We start from the raw sequence: 22,293 nt of genomic DNA, 5'->3' as shown, positions 1-22,293 counted from the left end.
ACAGCATCTGCAGTGCTTTCTCTATTTCTGAATCAGACTTTTGCTCTAGCTCCTTAATTTCTGCCAGAAATTACCTGAAATTGCACAAAAATACACAAACTCAAATTAGAATCCAAAAATATGAATTTACACTAAAACACATGTAAACTTAATAAAAATTAAACAAAACGTACTAAAAACTATATGAAAATGATGCCAAAAAGTGTATAAAATATCCGCTCATCAGGGTCGACTACAATAGCTCGAACACGAGGCTGAACGACAACGAGAAGCAGAACAGAAGTTGCGAAAAGATGTAAGGTGACGAAAGGAGTTAGAAGACAAGTTACGTAAATTGGAAGCTGATTTACAAAGGAGGAATAATCGGGCGGAGCATGAGAAAAGTCCCTTGGGAGTGCAAGATCCGTTTACAGAAGAGATCATGAAGGCTAAAGTTCCTAGGAACTTCAAGTACCCCAACATGGATCTCAATGATAGAACGTCCGACCCGAGCCATCATCTCAATAACTTCAGAAGCAAAATGTACTTGGTCGACACCTTCGACACCACTCATTGCAAAGCCTTCCCGACTACTTTAGCCAAAGCTACAATGAAATGGTTTGATAGTCTGCCCCCCAAGTCGATCACTAGCTTTGACGACCTGGCAAAAAAATTTTTGACCAAATTCTCCATCCAGAAAGACAAAACGAAGCATGCCCCGAGCCTGCTGGGAGTAAAGCAAGAGGTCAGGGAAATCCTCCGTGACTATATGGAAAGGTTCAACAAAGCTTGCTTGAAAATTTAAAGTCTACCAACCGAAGCTATAATTATAGGTCTAGTCAATGGCCTTAGAGAATGGCCGTTTTCTCAATCAATATCCAAAAGATACCAGACTTCTCTGAACGAGATCCAAGAAAGGGCAGAAAAATACATTAGCATGGAGGAAAACTCCCGACTCATGGAACCTCCTTCGCGATCTAACTTACCCTACAATCAAACTCGGGACAAAGAAAGGGAACTCAAGAAAAAAGAGGAGAAAAAATGTAGAAGAGCCTCGAAAGTATCAAAACTACACCACTCTAAGGGTTTCTGATGAATGGATTTTTGTGTGGTCTAGAAATTCACAATAAACTCTCGTTGCAAGTATAGTTTCTAAACCAACAATAGTCCTTTCATACAAAAATTTGGTTGTCACAAGTAACAAACCCCTAAAAATATAAACCGAAGTATTCAAACTTCGTGTCGTTCTCACTAGGAATCGCAATAAAGTGTTCTTATTATTGGTTAGAGGTATGTTTTGGGGTTTTTGGAATAAGAGACTAGAATTGTAAATTGCAAAGTAAATAAACTAATAATTATGAGAGCTCTTGGCAAGGTATGAGAACTAGAAGTCCTATGAGAATTGTGTATTGCTCCCACTTAGTCAACCTCTAACTATGGAGGAAGGTCAAGTGGATGAATCAATTTGATTCCTCAAGTCCTAGTCAACTCCTAAGGAAAGACTAGCTTTATTGGAATTCAAATCAATTAGCAACTTCTAATTATCGATCAACAAGAGAGTTTGATAACTCAAGTGTCACCAATTACTCAACCTAAGCCAAGAGGAGAAAATTATACTCTAGCATCCTTTCAAGCATTTAATAAAACACTTGGAAGGCATCAAACAAAAGTAAGATAAAATTGCAAGAAAAGTAAATCTACAATTACTAATAGCAAGAAATTAACAATCAACAAATCAAATCAACAATAAAGGAACATGAATCATAAATTGCATTAAAAGAGAAATAGAAGAAACAAGAGTGCATCAACATAAAAGTAAAGAATTACAAGGAGTAAAGTACAAAATTAGAGAGAGGAGAAGTAGAGGAACAAGAAATTGTAAAGAAAAAGTAAATCAAAGCATGAATTAAACCTAGATCTAGGGAAGAATTAAACCTAATCCTAATTCTAATTCTAGAGAGAAGAGAGAGCTTCTCTCTCTAGAAACTAATTCTAAACTAAAAATAAACTAATTGGTAACTAACTTGTTCATTCCCCTTCAATCCTTGGGTTAAATAGCATCAGAAATGAGTTGGATTGGGCCCAAAATGCTTCAGAAATCGCTGGCCACGAGTTGCCTTTAGTGAGTCATGTGCGATAATCAATACGTACATGTACATCATGCGTACGCATCCCTAAACGTCAGAAAAATATGGCAAAATTTATATTATTTTGAAGCTCCGGATGTTAGCTTTTCAATGCAACTGAAACTGCCTCATTTGGATCTCTGTAGCTTAAGTTATTATAAATTAAGTGCAAAAAGGTCAAGATTGACAGATTTGCGATTCCTTCATTTCTTCATGAGTTCTCTATTTCTACATGCTTTTTTCTTCATTCCTTCAATCCAATCTTTGCCTCATATACCTGAAATCACTTAACAAACATATCAAGGCATCTAATGAAATCAAGGGGAATTAAATGTAGCTATTTTAGGACCCAAAAAGCATGTGTTCACTCTTAAGCATAATTAAAGGAGAATTTACAAAATCATGCTATTTTAGTGAATAAATGGGAGAGAAGTTGACAAAACCCTCTAAATTCAACACAAGATAAACCTTAAAAATGGAGTTTATCAATTTTCCTAGTCGATGTTTACAGAGAGATATGTCACACGGAGATGCTTCCACCGCCTCGTCCGATTAAGCACAGGAAAAATGGAAGTCGGACAAAATATTGCGGGTATCATAAGCTTTATGGCCATTCAACTAATGAATGCTACGACTTAAAGAGTGTCATCAAAAAGTTGGCCAGAGAAGGCCGACTTGATAGATATCTGGCAGACAGGTCGGACGACCTGAGGAAGAGAAGAAAGGATGAAGAAGGAGGATGACCAAAACGCCCTCTTCACACCCCCTAAGTGACATATACACATGATTAATGGTGGGTTTGTAGGAGGAGGAATATCAAAATCCTCATGAAAAAGGGACCTCAAGGAAGTATATCAAGTCGGCGAGGACAGTCAATCGTCTGACTGACCCACTATCCCCTTCACTAAAGAGGATGCTCAAGGGATATTACCAGGGCACGACGACCCAGTGGTGATAACTATAATTCTAGCAAACACTAACCTCCATCGAACCTTGGCAAACCAAGGTAGCTCGACGGATATTCTGTTCAAACCCGCCTTTGACAAGCTCGGGTTAAAGGAAAAGGAGCTAAGGTCAGGGACACTAAGTGTTGACTACATTGTTGTCAATGTAACTTCAACCTACAATGTCCTAATAGGTCGGACAAACTTGAATCGACTTGCGGTTGTCGTCTCCACCCCACATCTTTGCATGAAATTTCCCAAAGCTGAAGGGATTGCCACTATCAAAGGAGACCAAAAGTTAGCAAGAAAATGCTATAACAAGAGCCTTAGTTTGAAAGGTAGCTCGGAAGGCAAAGAAGTTAATATAATCGAGTTAGGTGGAGTCCGAGATCGAGAAGAACTACGACCTCAACCTGAAGGCAAAATAGAAGAAATACAAATCGGAGATCATCCCGACAAGACAACGAGTATAGGGGAAAATCTGGAGGAAAACCTAAAGAAATAACTCGTTGAATTGCTGAGGAAAAACTCCAATCTCTTTGCCTGGAAAGCCTCTGACATGCCTGTTATTGATCCTAACCTAATGTGCCATAGGCTTACTGTGTACCTAGATTCCCGACCTGTTCAGCAGAAGTGCAGAAAGCTCGGACCAGAGTGAACACAAGTCATAGGAGAGCAAGTGCAGGCCCTGCTAGAAGCAGGATTTATAAGAGAGGTGCAATATTCGCTTTGGCTAGCCAATGTTGTATTGGTAAAAAAGTAAAACGAAAAATAGAGAATGTGCGTTGATTACATCGATCTCAACAAAGCCTACCCTAAAGATCCTTATCCATTCCCCAACATTGATGCTCTGGTCGACTCTGCCTCAGGCTACAGATACTTGTCCTTTATGGACGCCTACTAGGGATATAATCAAATTCTGATGTACAAACCAGATCAAGAAAAGATCTCGTTCATAACTCAAAAGGCAAACTATTGCTACATAGTAATGCCTTTTGGATTGAAGAATGCAGGAGCTACCTACCAGAGATTGATGAATAAGGTGCTTTCCTCTCACATAGGAAAACTCATGGAAGTAACATGCTCGTTAGGACCAAAGAGGATGGAATACTATTGTCCGCCTCGGAAGTATTCTCCACTATAAGGAAGCGTGAAATGAGATTAAATCCCTCAAAATGCACCTTTGCAGTAGAAGCTGGAAAGTTCTTAGGGTTTATGTTGACTCAAAAAGGCATAGAAGCAAACCCTGACAAATGTCAGGCTATCCTTAATATGAAGAGCCTGACTTGTGTTAAAGTGGTCCAACAACTAAATGGAAGGTTGGCCGCTCTATCCAGATTTTTAGCAGGGTCAGCTCTGAAATCTCTTTCCTTCTAATCAATTCTAAGGAAAGGGAAGCAATTTGAATGGATCCCAAAATGTGAATAGGCCTCCAAGACTTCAAAACATTCTTGGGACAACCACCTATACTTACCCGACTTGAAAAAAGGGGAAGAACTCGTGCTATACCTATCAGTTGGAAGTCGGGCTATAGCCTCGGCCCTAGTCCGAGAAGACGAAAAGGAGCAGCAACCTATATACTTCGTTAGCAAAGCCTTACAAGGGGCAGAGCTGAATTATCAAAAGATAGAGAAGTTTACTTATACCCTTATTCTTATATCTCGAAGGCTTCGATCTTACTTTCAAGCCCATACCATTAAAGTCCGCACTAATCGACCAATGAAAACTATCCTACAAAAACAGACTTGGCCGGGAGGATTCTACAATGGGCTGAAGAGCTGTCTGAATTTGATTTAAGATATGAAACTCGGACAACCATCAAATCACAATACCTCACCGACTTCATCGCTAAATACACTGAAAGTCCCCAAAACCCTGCTACATGGAGTCTGTACGTAGATGGGTCATCAAAAAAATATGGAAGCGGAGCTGGTGATATTCTAGAAATCAACCAAGGAACTCGATAGAACTATCCTTAAGGTTTGAGTTCCCTGCTTCAAATAATCAGGCAGAATATGAGGCCCAACCTTAATTATTTATTTCCTTTTATTTTAAATTGGACAGGTCACGCCTAACAATACTGAGGGTGTCCTGCCAGTATAAGGGAAACAAGGGCTCTTGGTTCTCGGGTAGAAAGAAAGGTCGGGTACCTACAACGCCTTTGACCTTAAAAAAGTGGTTTTTGAAGTCATGAAAAGAGTCGTCAAAGATGGAAAAAGCTTTCCCGATTTCTTGGTGGAACTGTACGGTATGGTGGCGACAAAGAGATAGAAAAAATGTTCAAAGTAGGTTGAACGTCCAACTCCCGACATAAGAGCTGGAACATTTTCATGAAAGCCCCAGAGTTCAGGTGCAGTTGAGAAGGGGCAAGGTTAGAAGATTGCAACACCTCTATCTCAAAATATGTGAAAGGAAGTTGGACACGTAGCCTAGTGAAAAAGCAATCATAGGCATAAAAGAAAGTTTGTTCTGACTCCACTATAGAGGGAAAATACACTCTCTCTTTAGGATCGGACAGTTCTACAATATAGCTCATCTCATCCTCCCTATTCTCACAAATATTATGGTGTCTACGGAACTCATCATAGTACTCTTTATCGGTTACCAGGACACAACCCAAAACAGTATTATCTACCCAAACCTGAAGAGCAGGGAAAACTTTAGTCAACATGTTCAAAATAACGCGGCGAGACATAAACGCTATACCTACAAACGTAAAAATAAAGAAGGCCGTTACTATAAGAAGTTGGAACTCGTCTAAAACAGGTTGGGCAAAATAGGAAAACTAAAAGGAGCCACTTTTTCCGAAAGGGTTTTTTTCATAAATCAGTCAAAATGACGTCTCTCCTATGCAACCTTATCGCATCGAAGCAAACATCATTTGAGGCAACACAACACACAATTAGCAAAATCACAGCCATAGTCATACACAAAAGAAAACCTTTTTCAGCAAAAGAGATCATTTTTAAAATCTTTTCAAGAAATATTTTCGCACAAGCAGTGCAAAAAGCAAAAACTTTCCTTAGCATTAAAAAAAGAAGGCTACGACAGCAAAAAGAGAAAACTCAAAAAAAGAAAACTAAACCCAAGCAAAACAGAAATGAGAGTTCAAGAGAAAGGGGAGATAAAACAAACCTCGAAGAAGAACGCAGGAAAAGATCATGTCTAACTAGCAAATGCACGGGCAATCCCCTTTACAACAACGAGAACCCTCAAACACCAAAAAAAGTAATCTTGGAAGAGATAGAAGTAGTCGAAACAAGCGCGGTAAAGTTCTTTGTTAAAGGAAGGGAGTAGTTTCTTTTTTAGAAGCAGCAAAAAGAGAGAAGAAGAGTTAAAACGCCCTTTATAAGAGACGAAGAACCAAGCAACAGTTTCTTTTTCCTCTTTAAACAGGCGCAGATCCCTAGGCACAACTGCCGCGCATTACTTACGCATTATTAAAACTCCACCAATGTTCAAATTTTTGAACACGTCGGGTAGATCGAGGTACTATTACTTGACATCCATAGTAGAAGCCGCGAAATGCTTGAGCCCGACCTCTAAAAAGAACGTACTCAAGCAGGAGCACTGTTTATACCCTGACCCAATAATTGAGAGCCAGGCCCAAAAACACGTAAAGGCCCACTAATAAAGGTGAACCTCACTATAAACCCAATCTTTTTAAGGAGGTCGGACAATGACATAGAGGTCCAGCTCTACTTGATCTAACAAGTAACTGTCTCCTTAAATCTCTCCTACTATCTCTATTTCATCTAAAAGGTAGATCCTAACAAACTCCCAAGATAAAAGGGAACACTTATCCATTAGAAAAGATGGAACTACTCCAACAAAGGAGATTTATCTACTCTACTATAAATATACTGGCACCCCCAGGTATAACACACGTTCTAATCTACTAAAAATCTGCTGAAAGTCCTTGCTAACTTAAGCATCGGAGAGTCTTGCAGGTACCACCCCCAACCTCCTCACGAAGAACTCGGACAGGCGGCACCTCGACACCAAAGAGGTCGGATGCTGCCACACAAAGGGATCTGGACCTCACATTCAGACCTAAATCAACGTTTCAAGTAACTCTCAGAACAATAATATCCAAACATAGACAACAAAATCATACTAAAATTGGAATAAAAAATAATAAATTTGGGTGAAATTACAAACAGATAGATTTTCTCTCTGTTATCAATAATATGTTTTTTTATTGTAAAACAAGACCATCTGTGCTCCTTATATATTTTTTTTGTTCAATATGGGTTAATGAATGTCCACTGTGTAAATACAAAATTGTTATATATATATATATATATATGAATACAAAATAATTACATATTTATATTTATAATAAAATTTTTATAAATGATATAATTAAATTCTATATATAATATAATCAAATGTCACAATACTATAATCAAATTCGATTTTACCGTTGTAATCAAAATACAAATAAATTTGAATATATAGTGGTAGCGATTTTTTTATATTCATGAAAAGGTTGATATGTTAACGTGCAAAATTTTAATTATTTTAGTATGGAAAAATTTGCTTATTCTTTAGTATTTATTATTTAGGAATTGATCACTTTATTAGAAAATATGTAAATAATATATATAAATATACACAACACATAATAATTATAAATAAATTTTTTATATTTTTAATAAATACATAACCAATATATTTAAAACTTGAAATTTAATACATTTTTCATAAAAAAATTTTTCAATTAATATTCTTAACTCTTTTGATAAATACTTACTAATAATTGAGAATAAATACTTACTAACTCTTTTTTATAAATACTTATTTTTTAACTAATTGATTTTACGTTGGTTATTTTTTAGTTGATTTTTTAACAGAATCGTTTCTTATATCTCTAAACAAAAAAAAGAAAATACACTATTTATAATTTGTTTTTTTTTTTGAAACAAATGAAGTTCGATACATAAGAGTGGAGTATAAAATAAACAGATACAAAAACAAATCTAAACATAAGATTAATAATAATATGTCAACTTTGACATTACCATCAACAATTAGTAGGATCAATACCCATCCATTATTTGTAGTTCAAAAACATCCTGTTTTTATTGTTAAAAATTCTGTTATTGTATTTCAACCAAACATTCTAAATAATCACAAAGAGTTCAGTCAGCCACATCTTCTACTCGTCTTTTCTATTATTTGTAGCTTGTAAGTTATTATTTTTGAAAACAAGTTTACAAAATTCTACTATTATTGATTCTTTCAAGAGAACTTAACTATCATTATACATGTCGATTGTTATGACTAAAATCAATGAACTAATATTTTTCAAATAATATTCTCAGGTTAATTTGGCAGCAAGATGAGAATATTCCTGAAGAAAAAAACAAGTGAAAAACATCGGAAGGCGAAGAAAGGGAGAAAAAAAAATGATGATTACGCAGTAAATAGCATTTATAAGGCGCCTCAGTTTCCGACTCATCGTCGTCAAAACTGCCACCCTGTCTATGCTTATCTTCAAAATCTCCCCTCTGCACTGCGATATTTTCTCGATAAGTTCACGATATATTGCACTCCCTACCACACCACTAGCTAACTTTACTGCCCCACCAAACGGAAAATTGAAAATAGAAGCTAAATGTAATAAATACTTAACCGAAACGGAAAAAAGGAATAAAAAAATAAACTTAAAGAAAGATCAGTTCATGAAGCAACATAAATAGTGTCAACAAGAAGAAATAAATCCTCAACCTGAAAGCCAAACTGGCTTTCTTTTTCATCACTTCTCTGATCTTGCATATGCATGTTTCGAAATTTCAACCTTTGAAGTTTGAAGTTTGAACACACCCCGATCTTAACCTATATCTCTTAATTACCATTCTACCCACTTCCTTTATTACCCCACCTACACTGCACACAACACACACATTGCCGTTTGTTATTTCCCTCTATATATATCTATCAATATGCTATATTAATCTCATTCTCCCAAAACGAATTTTTATTCGCTCTACAATAAACTACAAATCACAAACGTCTTTTATTATTCCTTTATGTGGTTCAATACACCAAACCTTATAATAAACTACTATTAGCACTAGCAAAGGTACTAACATAGAAGTACTAGTTGGTAATTTTAATATGCTCCCTCAGTCCCTCCTATTTTATTTTCTAATTTTATTTAATTAATGCATCTTCCTCATTCCCCGCTTCTCGTATAAGCTCCTCTGTATTTTTTAATATATAAATATAAATATTATTAATTAATTAATGAACCTCCTTCGATCTAACTCCTCTCTCAGTTTCAGAGCTCTCATTATCACTCCCCAAAGCCAACCCACACACACACATACAACCCTTTCACTTTTCTTTAAGAACCCTAAATTATTCATTTCATTCACCTCGTGCCATTCTCTTTTCTTCATTCTCAATGAAGAACTGAGGAGAAGAGAAAAAGAGATATAACAAAATTAAAAAAAAAAGTAAAGAGGAAGGGATTTATTTTATTTGTTTAACAATGCGAGTGAAGGAAATGCACCCGTTATGTTGCATCTCGCTGGAGAGTCCAGGGATCGGTGGCGGAGGTGACTCGCCGGAGGCGGCAGACGCGGCGGCGCTGTCGAGGACCAGGAGTCTGCCGGCGAGTTTCGCAGCGGCGGGTGGCGGATCTGATGGAGGAGGATGTTGTGGACCGGAGGAGACGGTGGCGGGAGTACTGTACAAATGGACGAATTACGGCAAGGGCTGGAGATCCCGGTGGTTCGTCCTCCGCAACGGCGTCCTCTCCTACGCTAAGATCCGGTGGCCTGAGTATCTCAACCTCCTCCCTCGTCTTGACGACGTCCACCTCATCGGCGAAGTCTCCGCCAACCGCCTCGCTCGCTTCGACCGCGGTGCCGCCGCTGCTTCCTCCATCCGCCGCAAGAGCCACAAACCTCCCTCTTCCTCCGGCGTTGTCCATCTCAAGGTAAAATAAAATAAATACATCAATAGATAAATATAAAAATATTTAAGTAAATATGAACTACATTCATGATTCGTACACTGCTAACTCTGAATTATTAATATGAGTGGAGTTTACTAATATCTTATTTGTGTTGGCTGTTGTTATTTAACTAAAATTTTGTGTTTATGGAAATTTTTTGAATGAGAGAGAGGTACTCTTTTTTCTTTTGTTTTTTGTTTTTTGTTTTTGTTTTAATGGAATGGTGGTTTTAGAAGTGTGATCTGAAACGCCCGTTATAGTGTGGGACAGGTATTGGCCTTGGTTTAGCAGTGTCGTGTTCATCGTTTTGGCGCTACCTCCCTGCAACTTTCCTGTAGAGGCAAACATTTTATTTATTTATTTCAAAATTTTAATATTATTATTTTTATATTAATTTTTTAAAAGCGAAAGAAAAGAAAAGACTATATACGTAATTACGAAGGCAGTGGCAAGACTAAAGAGGATTTCATTGATTTCTTCATTCATTCTTTTGTGACCATGAAAATTATCAACTGTGATTTCAGATTCAGATTGTTCTTCTGCCAGTGATTAAAAAAGGTCAAATTAACACAAGAGAGGAAAAATTAAGGGAGGGGTTCCTTGATGACCGAGGAGTAAAGTGGAAACCCGCGGGTTCATACAATCTCCCTTCGGCAAAATCCTTGCTTCATTTGCGTTAATGTTTAGCTTTTCTCATTCTCTCTCTTCTGGATTCCGTGATTTTTCATTTCCCCCCAAAGTTTGTTTTACAGTTTTAACTGGTTGTTAATGAATAGTGGGTCACATCAACAGGTGGCTGAGAAGAGTAGGGATAGCCTACGAATTTAGCCCTACGGCATTAACTTTGCGGTCACATCAACACCCTCTGCAATCTGCATTCCCTTCATCCGCATTGGTTGGAATGGGATTTTCTTTCTTCTCACTTACCCCTCACCCTCACCCTCAACCTCACCCAACCCCCTCTCTCCATTATTATGACTTAATTTTTCTCTCTTCTCCATTTTTTCCACTAAAACCAAACCTTATCCCTTGCCATTTCGGCTTCAAAGAGTGAACACCCATAAAAAAGGAGGAGGGGGGCCTGTAGAGAAGAAACACACAATTGTTCATTCTTTAACTTCAAAGGTTCTCCGGGTTAACTTGCTTTGGCTTTTGCCATTCAGGTAGAGAGAGATTTTTATTTTTTAATTATTATATTATTTTCGAGTTTTTTTTATTTTGTTTTATGTTTTTTTTTTCGCGTGTGGACGGTGGTCATATCCTTTTCGACTTTTTGTTCTATTTCACTTTTTTTCTATAACGGCAAGCCTTAGAAGTTAGAAGTTGAAGGCGTTAAACATTATGGAGCAGAAAAAACAAATGTATTAACAGTGCTGTAATCGGAGGGAAAAAGGTAATTAGGGATGTTGGACTTTGTGTGTGTTTTTTCGTCAAGTCTCTCTTTGTAAATTGTGGTGCCTCGACGTAACTCAAAGCTAACCTTAGAAATGTGGGAAAAAATATAAAATACTAGTAGAAAAAAAAAACAATTTTTTTTAATATACTATATATGATTGAAAAATAAAGAAAAAGTGAAAACATATGCGAATGGCCATCTTTTGTCTTTGTCAACAGAAAATATATATAAACAGGTGGGACTTACCACTATGGTGGTGGGGTATTGTCCTGTTCAATATATTTAAATTAATAAAATGAATATTTCTTTTATATATATTGTGTGCTCCTACTGTTTGAGGTCAATGTTATTATTCAAGGACTAGTTTTTCTTCTTCCGGATAAAAGGTAAAGGCAAAAGAAAGTTGGAGACAGTAATAAGTTTCTGTTTCTTCACAATTCACATCATCGTCATCATCATCATCATCATCACTACAACCTTGCATCTGGAATCATTTATTCTAACCTTTGTACTATACTAGTATCTTCATTCCCATCATAGCACCCAGTAGTGAGGCAATTTCATTTTCCATCTTTTATAATCGTTACTCTCTCTCTCTCTCTCTCTCTCTCTCCCTCTCTCTCTCTCTCTCGTGTATGTCTTAATTACACTTATCACGCGAGCATGCTTGCTCCATAATCCTTCTTATATACAGTGTTTCGTTTTAATTTACGCTAATAAACTTGTCTTGTGGACAAATAATATCGTAGTTTGCTACGTCATTAGTGTTTGACTCATTCATGTTTACAAATCGTGCCCATCATCATTTTTTTTTAAATATTGCTTACCATTTATTTTCTTAAACATAATTAACTAAAGATATCTTTCTTATTATAACAGATCTCGTCATTTAGAGAGAGTAAGTCAGATGATAGGAGGTTCTATATATTCACAGCAACGAAGACTCTCCATCTGAGAACCGATTCGAGGAGGGACCGTGTGGCGTGGATACAGGCTTTGGTGTCAACCCGTGGCTTGTATCCATCACTTAGACCACTCATTAGTGATCACATCATATCTTCTCTCGCACCAAACCATGTGTCTGTGTCAACCGAGAGGCTCAAGAAACGGTTGCTTGAAGAAGGTACCAGTGAGACCCTCGTGAAGGACTGTGAGCAAATCATGCTCTCCGGGTTCAACGAGTTACAAGGGCAGCTTAAAATCCTGTGCCAAGAGAGATTGAACTTGCTTGATACAATAAGGCAGTTGGAGGTAATTTATTTCTTAATTAATTTATTTAATACTGCCTTTTTTTTTATTTCAATTCTTTTGTATTCTTGTGAATTGTATTATTATTATTATTATTATTATTATTATTATTATTATTATTATTATGGTGGGTCGGATCTTGGCTGGATCAATACCGAGACAGCTTGTCAAAACTTTCATTGGAAGAAGATATTTTTTTTTATTGTTATTATGAAATGGATACTATGCCCTTCAGACACTGAAATCAACATGTGATTAAGGTATGCAAAAATAAGTATATATATATAAGTATATATATATATATATATATCAAGTAAATATCAGTGATGAATGTAGGTTAGTAATTAATTCAAACAAACACTTATCACCGCGTGCCCATTTGAGTGTCTAAACAAGTAGTCCTACCTTCAATATTCAGTTAGTCAAAATGCTACAATAACTTGCATTACATCTTAAGTGATAAACATAGTTTCTAAAACTGCAAATTTACCAGATTAATAAGGTTTCCAGTTCATTTTATGGCTCGGCAAAATTAATTTTAATCTGACGAGAAATATTTTGAATTTTTTTCGCCAACTTTTAATCTTATTAGTAATCAGATTCTTGTCACGCTTGTTAGGAGTTGTATAAACCACCTCAGCTTTTTTGGTCTTGCACAGTGCTTTTAATTTCTATTGCTTTACTAGTAGTGTAAACAAAAGGAGCTATAAAATTGGAAGTGACTAATCGTGATTAATGGTTGTTATAGTGGCCAATGACCTACCTTAACTTGGTTAGCTTTGTATTTTCTTGTAATTCTATATTGGCTGATAGTCAATGCATAAAAATTAATAACGGTTTGAAACTTTTGTAAGAATTGCTGTTCTATTTTCTTCAATATTGCTGTTGTAATTTTTGTGAATTGTTAATCTGGACTGCCAGTCCTTATTTTGAATTTTCCTTATTGATACATTATGGCATAATAATCCCTGTACTCCATAATGCATATCAGTTTAATTTATAAAACATACAGATATATAGTTGATTAAAATATGTGTGGCTCTAGCATCATATTATGAGATAAGATACAAACTTGTACCGATGCTATTCAAACTAAAGTTGTATAGTTGTTTTAATGCATACAAGAACTTAGTCAATTTGCTTATGTTAGACCACATGATATGTTTGGTGCATTCGGTCATTTTTGGCTGATCTGTTGTTTTTTTCTAAACTTTCTTCTAAAAAGTCATGTCAGTGGTGACTCTGTTTGATGGTACTATTTGTTTTGAAGCACACTTTTGTTTCATCCCCACCGCCCCCATTTTCCCCGTTTCATGTTTATACATCCTCTATCTTTTTACTATGCTGCCCTCTGCATGTGAGCATGTCTTCAGCTTATAGATTTGGAAGCTTTTGTTCCTTTCTATGTGACTTATTATTATTATTATTATTATTATTATTATTATTATTATTATGATAAGCCTTATTATTGGATCATACTCAGGCAGCTAATATTGAACCTGAGGCCTCTGCCATACATGATGGTGAATACCAATTGACAAAGAATGGATTTTCAAGTCTAGGACGCGCAAAATATAGCGGTACGCTTTTGAATGTCACTTGTCTCCTCATTATAATATATATACTCAGGCTGTGAAATTTATTTTTCTTGTTTGAAATATTAAAAAGCAGCTATATTCATTTTTTTCCAGTCATCTTAGGTGTCTATACTTCTCTCTCTTTCTCTCTCTCCTTCTGCTAAGGACCATTGTAAAGTGACAATCAGTTGTACCTCATTTATTTCTAAGCAATTATTGTATGGCTTATTGGGGCAAAAGTTTTGCAAATGCTTTTGTTCAATGTATCAATAAAATTTTGAAAAAGAAAACATGCCATGATCACTGATTTTTCCTTTTAGGATGGTGTAATGACCATACATGTACTAATTGCTGCCTACGTGGATCAAATGCCATTTTGTCCTCTCCTAATTTTGGAAGTTAGTTTTTGGTTAAATTTGTTCAAGTTGAATCTTTATGTAGCCTTGAATATACACATTCAATTTGGTACTATTATTTTTCCCATTTACTTCGGGTTTTCAGAATGCAGTACAACTGAATCGTCTGATGATATCGAGAAGCAGGAGTTGGAGGAAGTGTCAGATGAAGATGAAATCTCATATTATGATACTAGAGAGTATTTTACAGAACCTGGTTTTAGGTGTGGGTCAATAGGAACTTTGGACCAAGTGAACGGGTCTAAAGAAGCAAACACAGAATGTATTGATATGGAAAACATTAGTATTGAGAAGGCAATCAATAGTTTCAGATACCCTCACATAGTTAGGAGGAAAAAGCTTCCAGATCCTGTTGAGAAAGAGAAGGGCGTAAGTTTATGGTCAATGATCAAAGACAATGTGGGCAAAGATCTCACACGAGTTTGTCTTCCTGTGTACTTTAATGAACCGATATCATCACTTCAGAAGTGTTTCGAGGACTTGGAGTACTCTTACCTTCTGGACCGAGCTTATGAATATGGAAAATCAGTAAGATAATGCTCTTGGTTGTGCCATTTCTCTTCAAATTCAATCTAGTGTTACTTATAGAAATGAATGAAATATTTTTTACACCCTCCTAGCCCTCTAACATGATTATACTGTTAGAAATTTTTTGGCAATTATGTTAGATTTATATTGAATCCACTTGAGTAGTTTGCTTTATGCTGTTAGATTTGTGAATTTGTGATTTTTACAAGTCCTACTAGTAAACTATTGTTTTCATTTTTTTGTTAATTGTTGATGTTTGACTTACTAGTGAATTTCACATTTTGGCAACATTTAGTAATAATCAAATGTGAGATAAGTTAAATTCTAACCGAGAAGGTAACATAGTTAAATGCTATTGAACCTGACGCTTTGACCCTTTGGATTTCATTTTCAGGGAAATAGTCTCCTTAGGGCACTGAATGTTGCTGCATTTGCAGTTTCTGGATATGCATCATCTGAAGGGCGTCATTGTAAACCCTTTAATCCTTTGTTAGGGGAAACTTATGAGGCTGACTTTCCTGACAAAGGACTTCGCTTCTTTTCTGAGAAGGTTAGTGCCTTAGTGGTTATTAGTACGATATTTGGCCGAGATATATGCTGCTAACAATTATGCCAGCAGTGGTATTTTACTTGGTATTCAAATTCGCTGCTATAAATGCTTTTGGTCGAGTTATGGTTTGTATAACTCATTTCTCATCGTATAAATATGATGGTGACTTTCATACGACAATTTTGAGTTGCAAACTTCGAAAACAATAACATAAAGCAACTTATTCAGTTTATCTTGAGAAGTGGGACACAAGTAATTAAAGAGGGGGACCGTTAAGCCTGAAACACAAATTGGACCTTTGTAGGTATCCTAATAACTATAACGGATTTTGCTAAGTTAAGGTTTCCAATGGTTCTATATCAAAATTGGTTTCAAATGGTTGAAACTTTTTTTTTGGTGACAAATGGTTGAAACTTTTAATAATCTCAATGCATTGAATACAAATTTTGATAATTTAAAAAAAAAAAATTGTTTCTCAATTAAAAATTCGGGTATAAAAGACATATGTTAAGATTATCTGTTGAAAAAGTTTTTATAAAAAACATATATAGTTTTAAGTTTTGAATATATTAGATGTTATGTATTTTTAAAAATTATTTTTCATTTCATGACAGACTTTCTTAAAGTAAGGCAGTCTAACTCAATTTTAAAGATAAAGCATGCTACATTGCCAGCAAATATTATCATTTTTTGCTAGTAATAATTTGTACCTATATTTACAGACGTTTGTACATAAGAAGTTTATAGTTTGTATTTATATTTACGAGAGTTTTATACACATGAATCAATACAATTTACACTCACAATTTTCATAGTCTGCACACATAAATTAGTAAAATTTATTTGTTAAAAATAATTTAGTATTTGTGCTGGCTAAATGATGGCCAAAAATACTAAAAATTGTTGGCCCCAAGAGTTTCTCCTAAAAATAACTAAAGGATTGTTCATGCAATGTAGGACTTTAACATGATATATAATATGCTCAACTTTGCACATTCATTTGCATGGAACTCTACATATGTATTTGCGTATTTTGTCTACATATGAAGATGATTTGTACCTAACCTTCAATGTATGATTTATTTTTATTATTGTAACCCCAAAAAATGATGTATTGAACAGGTTAGCCACCATCCAACTGTAGTTGCGTGCCACTGTGAAGGTAGAGGATGGAAGTTTTGGGCTGACAGCAACATCCGTTCAAAGTTTTGGGGAAGGTCCATTCAACTTGACCCGGTGGGAGTTCTTACCCTTCAGTTTGATGACGGTGAAACATTTCACTGGAGCAAGGTGCAAATCTTGAGCTCACTCTGTTTGCAATATCATCCGCTCTTACTAGTGACCTGGCTTGTAAAATTGTAGATTATATCTAAAAAAAATGCTGTTGTTGTTAATATAGGTGACGACAACAATTTATAATCTTATCCTTGGAAAAATATATTGTGATCATCATGGGAACATGGACATTCGTGGCAATCGCCAGTATTCAATCAGACTCAAGTTCAAAGAACAGACGATTCTGGACCGAAATCCTCATCAGGTAAGTGTGCTGAGTTCCTAATAGCGATTTTTGGGAAAATTTTGGGAGGTGGTAACGTTGATTTGCTAATTCTGATAATTAGATTTATAACTCTCAAAATCAGTCTTTAGAAATGATTTTGTAATAAGAAATGAAAATTTTTACTTTTTGTCAGAATCAGCTTTAGAATCAAATGTAAAAAGTAAAAACTATAACCTTGTCACCCCTTTTATTTATTTTTTTGGGTTTGAAACTTGTTTGTCCTTTCTACCTGACTTGTTAAAATAAACATGCATTCTATGTGAAATTAGGTGAATGGATTTGTTGAAGATTTAAGGGGGAAAAAAGTTGCCACATTATTTGGCAAGTGGGATGACAGCATGTACTATGTTAATGGTGATGTGAATGTGAAGCCAAAAGGTTTCAATTCATCAGATTCAACCTTGTTGTGGAAAAGGGTTATGCCACCCACTAATCTCACTCGGTACAATTTGACATCATTTGCCATCACACTCAACGAGCTTACACCAGGACTCAAGGTATTGCGATGATGATGATGATGTAGTGATGTGCTTTTTTTCATTTTTTCTTTTATATGTCTGTTATTGCTCATTTTTTTCCTCCTCCTGATCCCCGGTATTTGATCACGGATTAAAGGAGAAACTCCCGCCCACTGATTCCAGGCTGAGGCCAGATCAGCGGCATCTAGAGAATGGGGAATACGAGAAGGCTAATATGGAGAAACAAAGATTGGAAAAGAGGCAAAGAATGGTACTATGTTTCAAATGAAACTTCTTTTCTATGTCGTAGTATAAAGGAACCAAGCATGCATTCTATCTTTTCCTTTCCCGCCTCCTTGTTTTTATTTTTCTGTTTGATAGTTAATAAATGCTCACTTTCTAAAGCAGAAAAAGAACATAAAAAAACACCCCAGACAAAAGGCCATGAATCCAAATACATCAAGCCAACCACATAGGACATAGCGTTAATTGGAGTTCTTTGTTTTACTGGTCTTGAAAAATTATGAACTTAGAGCGCTCTTGGCATAGGAGTATAGGACTATAGCCATAGGGTAGTAAGTAGTTTTCGGATAACAATTAAGCTATAGAGCTTTGGCACATTTTCTTCGATAAGCTGCCATGAAAAATTGTGTGTGGGATCCACAAACAAACTTTTCTTTCTTCTTTTTCATTGCAAACTGAAGGAAATTGTCATTTTCTATCCATTTTCCTTCTGCTTGTTTTCTTTCCACTCATTTCATTCCAAAAACAGTTAGATAGCTAAAAGGAATACATAGTACATATTTTAAATTAATTTGAAGATACCTTCATTATTGTCTAACACCCCTTCTCAAGCCAAAACATACATGGTTATAGCACTTTAGCTTGTTACCTGTATTAAACCCTCCTTGTTGAACAATTCAGTTTACTGGAAACTGGAAAGCTAAGAAACTCCACATCTGAACCATCCAAGCAATGTTATACATTTCAACGTACAGGAAGTAGATAGACTAGGTTTAAACTCAAACTCATAAGCTTGTAATAACATATGAATTAGTGAAATTTATTTATTAAAAATAATTTAGTGCTTGTGTTTGCCAAATGATAGCTAAAACTACTAAAAGTTGCTGACCCAAGAGTTTCTCAAACAAAAAAATGTCAACAAATTATTTGCAAGACATAAAATATCAATAAAAGTTAAAATAATAAAAATTTGAATACATGATGACTTTTAAATTTAAAAGTTTATAATAAACTAAGTCAAAATATCATATATTCAATTTTGAAAGTCCATTAAGTATTTCATGCATTTTATACCCAACTAATATACGGTTGTGGCAACGGGGCGGGTAGGGGAGGGGTTTTGCTCTATCCGATCCCGCTCCGCCCTACAAAAACCCGCATAAAATCCGTTCCGCTCTTACCTGCGGGTAGTAAAAAAGTTAAATCCTAATCTGCTCCCGCGGTACCCTATCCACCCTTACCCGCTCTTATAATTATTAAAATTTAATAAATTAAATTAAATTAATTTATATAACCATCATCACATACAAAATATAAATTAAAATAAATTTAAATATAATACAATATTATTAATTATTTTACTAATTATTTTACATATATTACATATATTATATGTTAAAATTATATATATATATATATATATATATATATATATATATACCGGGGCAGGTATTACTTAAACCTGATCCCGCTCTGTCCCGTCCAAAAACCCGTCCCAGTAAAAAATAACCCCGGTGCAGGACGGATAATTACCTGCCCCAAACAGGTAGGAGTGGGATGGGTACCCGCGGATTCGGGTGGTGTTGCCGTCCACTAGTGTATCTAAAATCACTTACAAGAGAATAAGAATTAATTCCAGGGAACATTGTCACTAATACTCTCGAAACTACATCCTCCTTTGTTACACTGCTGAAAGCCAAGGCGGCTCCACCTCAAATGAAAAGAGAGAACAGCCCAGATTACGAATTACTCACTCTGGGAAAAATTTAACAATCACACGTTCATACAAATCTAAAGCAGATCAGAACCATATATAAAGAAGTCCAGAACATAACATTCTGCTGTGGTTAGGGAATATCAAACCATAGACAACTTCCATTTCAAGTGCATCTTTCCTAATTAATCCAATGATAATTATTCTCTACTTTATCCCTTTACCCAGCTTTTTTCCTTTTTCGAGAATCCAAACTCTGGTAAATTACTATTATGGTCCAAAGTTTGTTTATTTAGATGAATTTTTTTAAAACAACTAATCTTATTCTATCGAGAACTTATGGTTATAATTTGTTGAACGATCATGCTTTTCATACAGTCACGAAAAATACAAGAAAGTGGTTGGAAGCCGAAATGGTTCCACCAAGAAGGTGAAAATGGAACATTTCGATATATTGGCGGGTATTGGGAAACGAGAGCTCAAGGAAAATGGGATGGATGCCCAGATATATTTGGTGAATTTAATGAAGTCACTGTGGAACCGTTGGATGCGTCTTGATTTTTGTTCAGGTAACTTCTACAAACGCTCCTAATCTTTTTGTTAGTTCCCTAAGCATGCATGATGTATGCATTCTACATGCATGCATGCATGATGTATACATCGACCTAACCATTGATGTCACTAAAAATAGATCCGCTTTCCATTGCACGGTCGATATAGTATTTCATATAAGTCGTAATAAAATAAATTACGTTTACCCTTTTTTATAATTTATTCTTATTACACTCATCTTTAATTTCACTTCTTGTCCAGCTGACACTCATAAAGCTATTTTAAAATTCCTTCTTGTTTAATTTATTTAAAAAATACTAAATAAGATTATTTTTGTTATTTAAAATTTCCCAATAGCTTTTAGAATTAAAATGTGAGGTAATCAACATTTTTTTATCTTATATTTTAGTCAATACTAACCAATTTTTATTTTTGTATTTTTCACTAAAAATATTATCCCCTTCCTAGCATTCCACTTTGGAGAAGATGAAAATAATTTACCCTACTTAACATATATGTACAATACAATTCTTGAGAGATATGCCTTAGGTCTTAAAAGACAAACTATTTTCTGTGCACATCCTTAGGTGTTCATATATCTTGTTTAGTTAAAAAAAAAATGTTTGAACGAAAAATTGCCAATTATTTCACTAAATAAAATATAGTTGGATACTTAAAGCAGCTACAAATTGAAAGAACATTTTTGCAGAAGCATAAGCTCATTAGAGGTAGTGCGCTATCCACCATTGGCAGTAACACGCTAATTTTGTTGCAGATAATAATAATGAATGCGAATTTCTTGGAAGGGTTTATCTTGAACCTTCTTGCATGGCGACTATGGTTTACACCAAACCGAAGGGAGAGTTAGCCTTTTGGAAAAGAGAACTACTGAAAAATAAGGCTCTTTGTAGAGAGCCCTTGTGATTTTACCAAAAAACAAGGAGAATGAGAAGTTGCAGAAAAAATAACTTCAACCAATTGTCGTACCTAAAAGTTGCTATGTGGGTTCAAAATGACTTCAATTGGCCATTACTGCTGAATGAAGTTATGATTTTGTTGACCTAATGTACCAAGGAGTTTCCACGTACACAGCTCTGATCTTGGCTTGCAAAGAAGAGCTTTGGAGTTATAAATCTCAAACCGAGGCTGGTATTCATATAGTCTAGATGAGCGTATAATATGATCGAGCAAGTTATTCAACTTTAGATCAGTTGTTAGATTAGGGTGTCATCTGTAATTTTAGATTGTCATAATCTTGCTTTCTCTTAATTGTTAGTATGTGTAATTAATTAATTTGGGGTATTAGTTTATGTAAGTTTGTCCTTTATCCTTGATATATAGCTAGGCGTCATGGCCAAAAGGGCTATCCATTTATTTTATATTTGTTTGCATTTTCCAAATAAATAAATAACTAGATGCATATCTAATTTGGAAGTGTATCACTATTTTGTTTCATATATAAAGCTTTAATACCAAATATTCAACCCACTCCCATAGCCAAAATTGGTGGCATTTGATGATGATAAATGTTTAGGTAAGAATTTTTTATGATTTGATTATAACTGAATTTTCGCTAGTGAAAGTTTACGTATAATAAATGTTGTAATTTTAAATAAATATGTTAAAATATAAAATATAAATTATAAAAAATTAAATAGTATTTTTTTATATATAAATACATAGCAACTAAGGGTTAGAGGCAATGCAGAGTTGCAGACTGCCCGTGCCTTGTAAGTCTGCTAAAAAAGGGGTGTAACGACTCAAACGGATTTGGATATCTAATTTGCTCCGCTTTGTAGTAGGCCGGCAAGTTGGAGGGCTCACTTGCCTAACTTTTTTATTATTTTTTTAAAAATAAAGTATTGTTTTTGTTCTCAATATTTGGGATATATCTCAAAGTTGTCCCCAACGTTTCAATCGTCTTATTTAAGTCCTTAACGTTTCAAAATTGACTCAACGTTATTCTATCATTAGGGATCCATTAACAGAATTGATGGTGGGACAAAATTGAAACGATTTTGAAATGTTAGGGGA

General features: G+C 35.2%; 1 protein-coding gene across 4 annotated transcripts; it reads left to right on the top strand.

Annotated features, from left to right (window-relative positions):
- The first annotated feature begins 9,378 nt into the window (after positions 1 to 9,378).
- On the top strand, positions 9,379 to 21,741 carry LOC130935175 (oxysterol-binding protein-related protein 2A-like). Of its 4 annotated transcripts, none has more exons than XM_057864771.1 (11): positions 9,379 to 9,998; positions 12,292 to 12,663; positions 14,144 to 14,240; positions 14,739 to 15,181; positions 15,576 to 15,731; positions 16,854 to 17,021; positions 17,131 to 17,271; positions 17,562 to 17,789; positions 17,908 to 18,021; positions 20,086 to 20,276; positions 21,035 to 21,741. In XM_057864771.1, the coding sequence occupies exons 1-10, from the start codon at positions 9,549 to 9,551 to the stop codon at positions 20,263 to 20,265; spliced, it is 2,349 nt and encodes a 782-aa protein (XP_057720754.1). In that variant the 5' UTR covers positions 9,379 to 9,548; the 3' UTR covers positions 20,266 to 20,276; positions 21,035 to 21,741. The 4 variants fall into 4 exon arrangements, with proteins under 4 accessions (XP_057720754.1, XP_057720755.1, XP_057720756.1 ...); XM_057864772.1 differs by lacking the exon at positions 9,379 to 9,998 and adding an exon at positions 10,938 to 11,179; XM_057864773.1 differs by lacking the exon at positions 9,379 to 9,998 and adding an exon at positions 11,674 to 11,798.
- The last annotated feature ends 552 nt before the right edge of the window (positions 21,742 to 22,293 follow it).

Source organism: Arachis stenosperma, chromosome 6 (assembly GCF_014773155.1).
Source record: "Arachis stenosperma cultivar V10309 chromosome 6, arast.V10309.gnm1.PFL2, whole genome shotgun sequence".
Lineage (NCBI taxonomy): Eukaryota > Viridiplantae > Streptophyta > Magnoliopsida > Fabales > Fabaceae > Arachis > Arachis stenosperma.
Note: the sequence above shows the minus strand (reverse complement) of the source record. Positions and strands in the feature narration are given on the sequence as shown.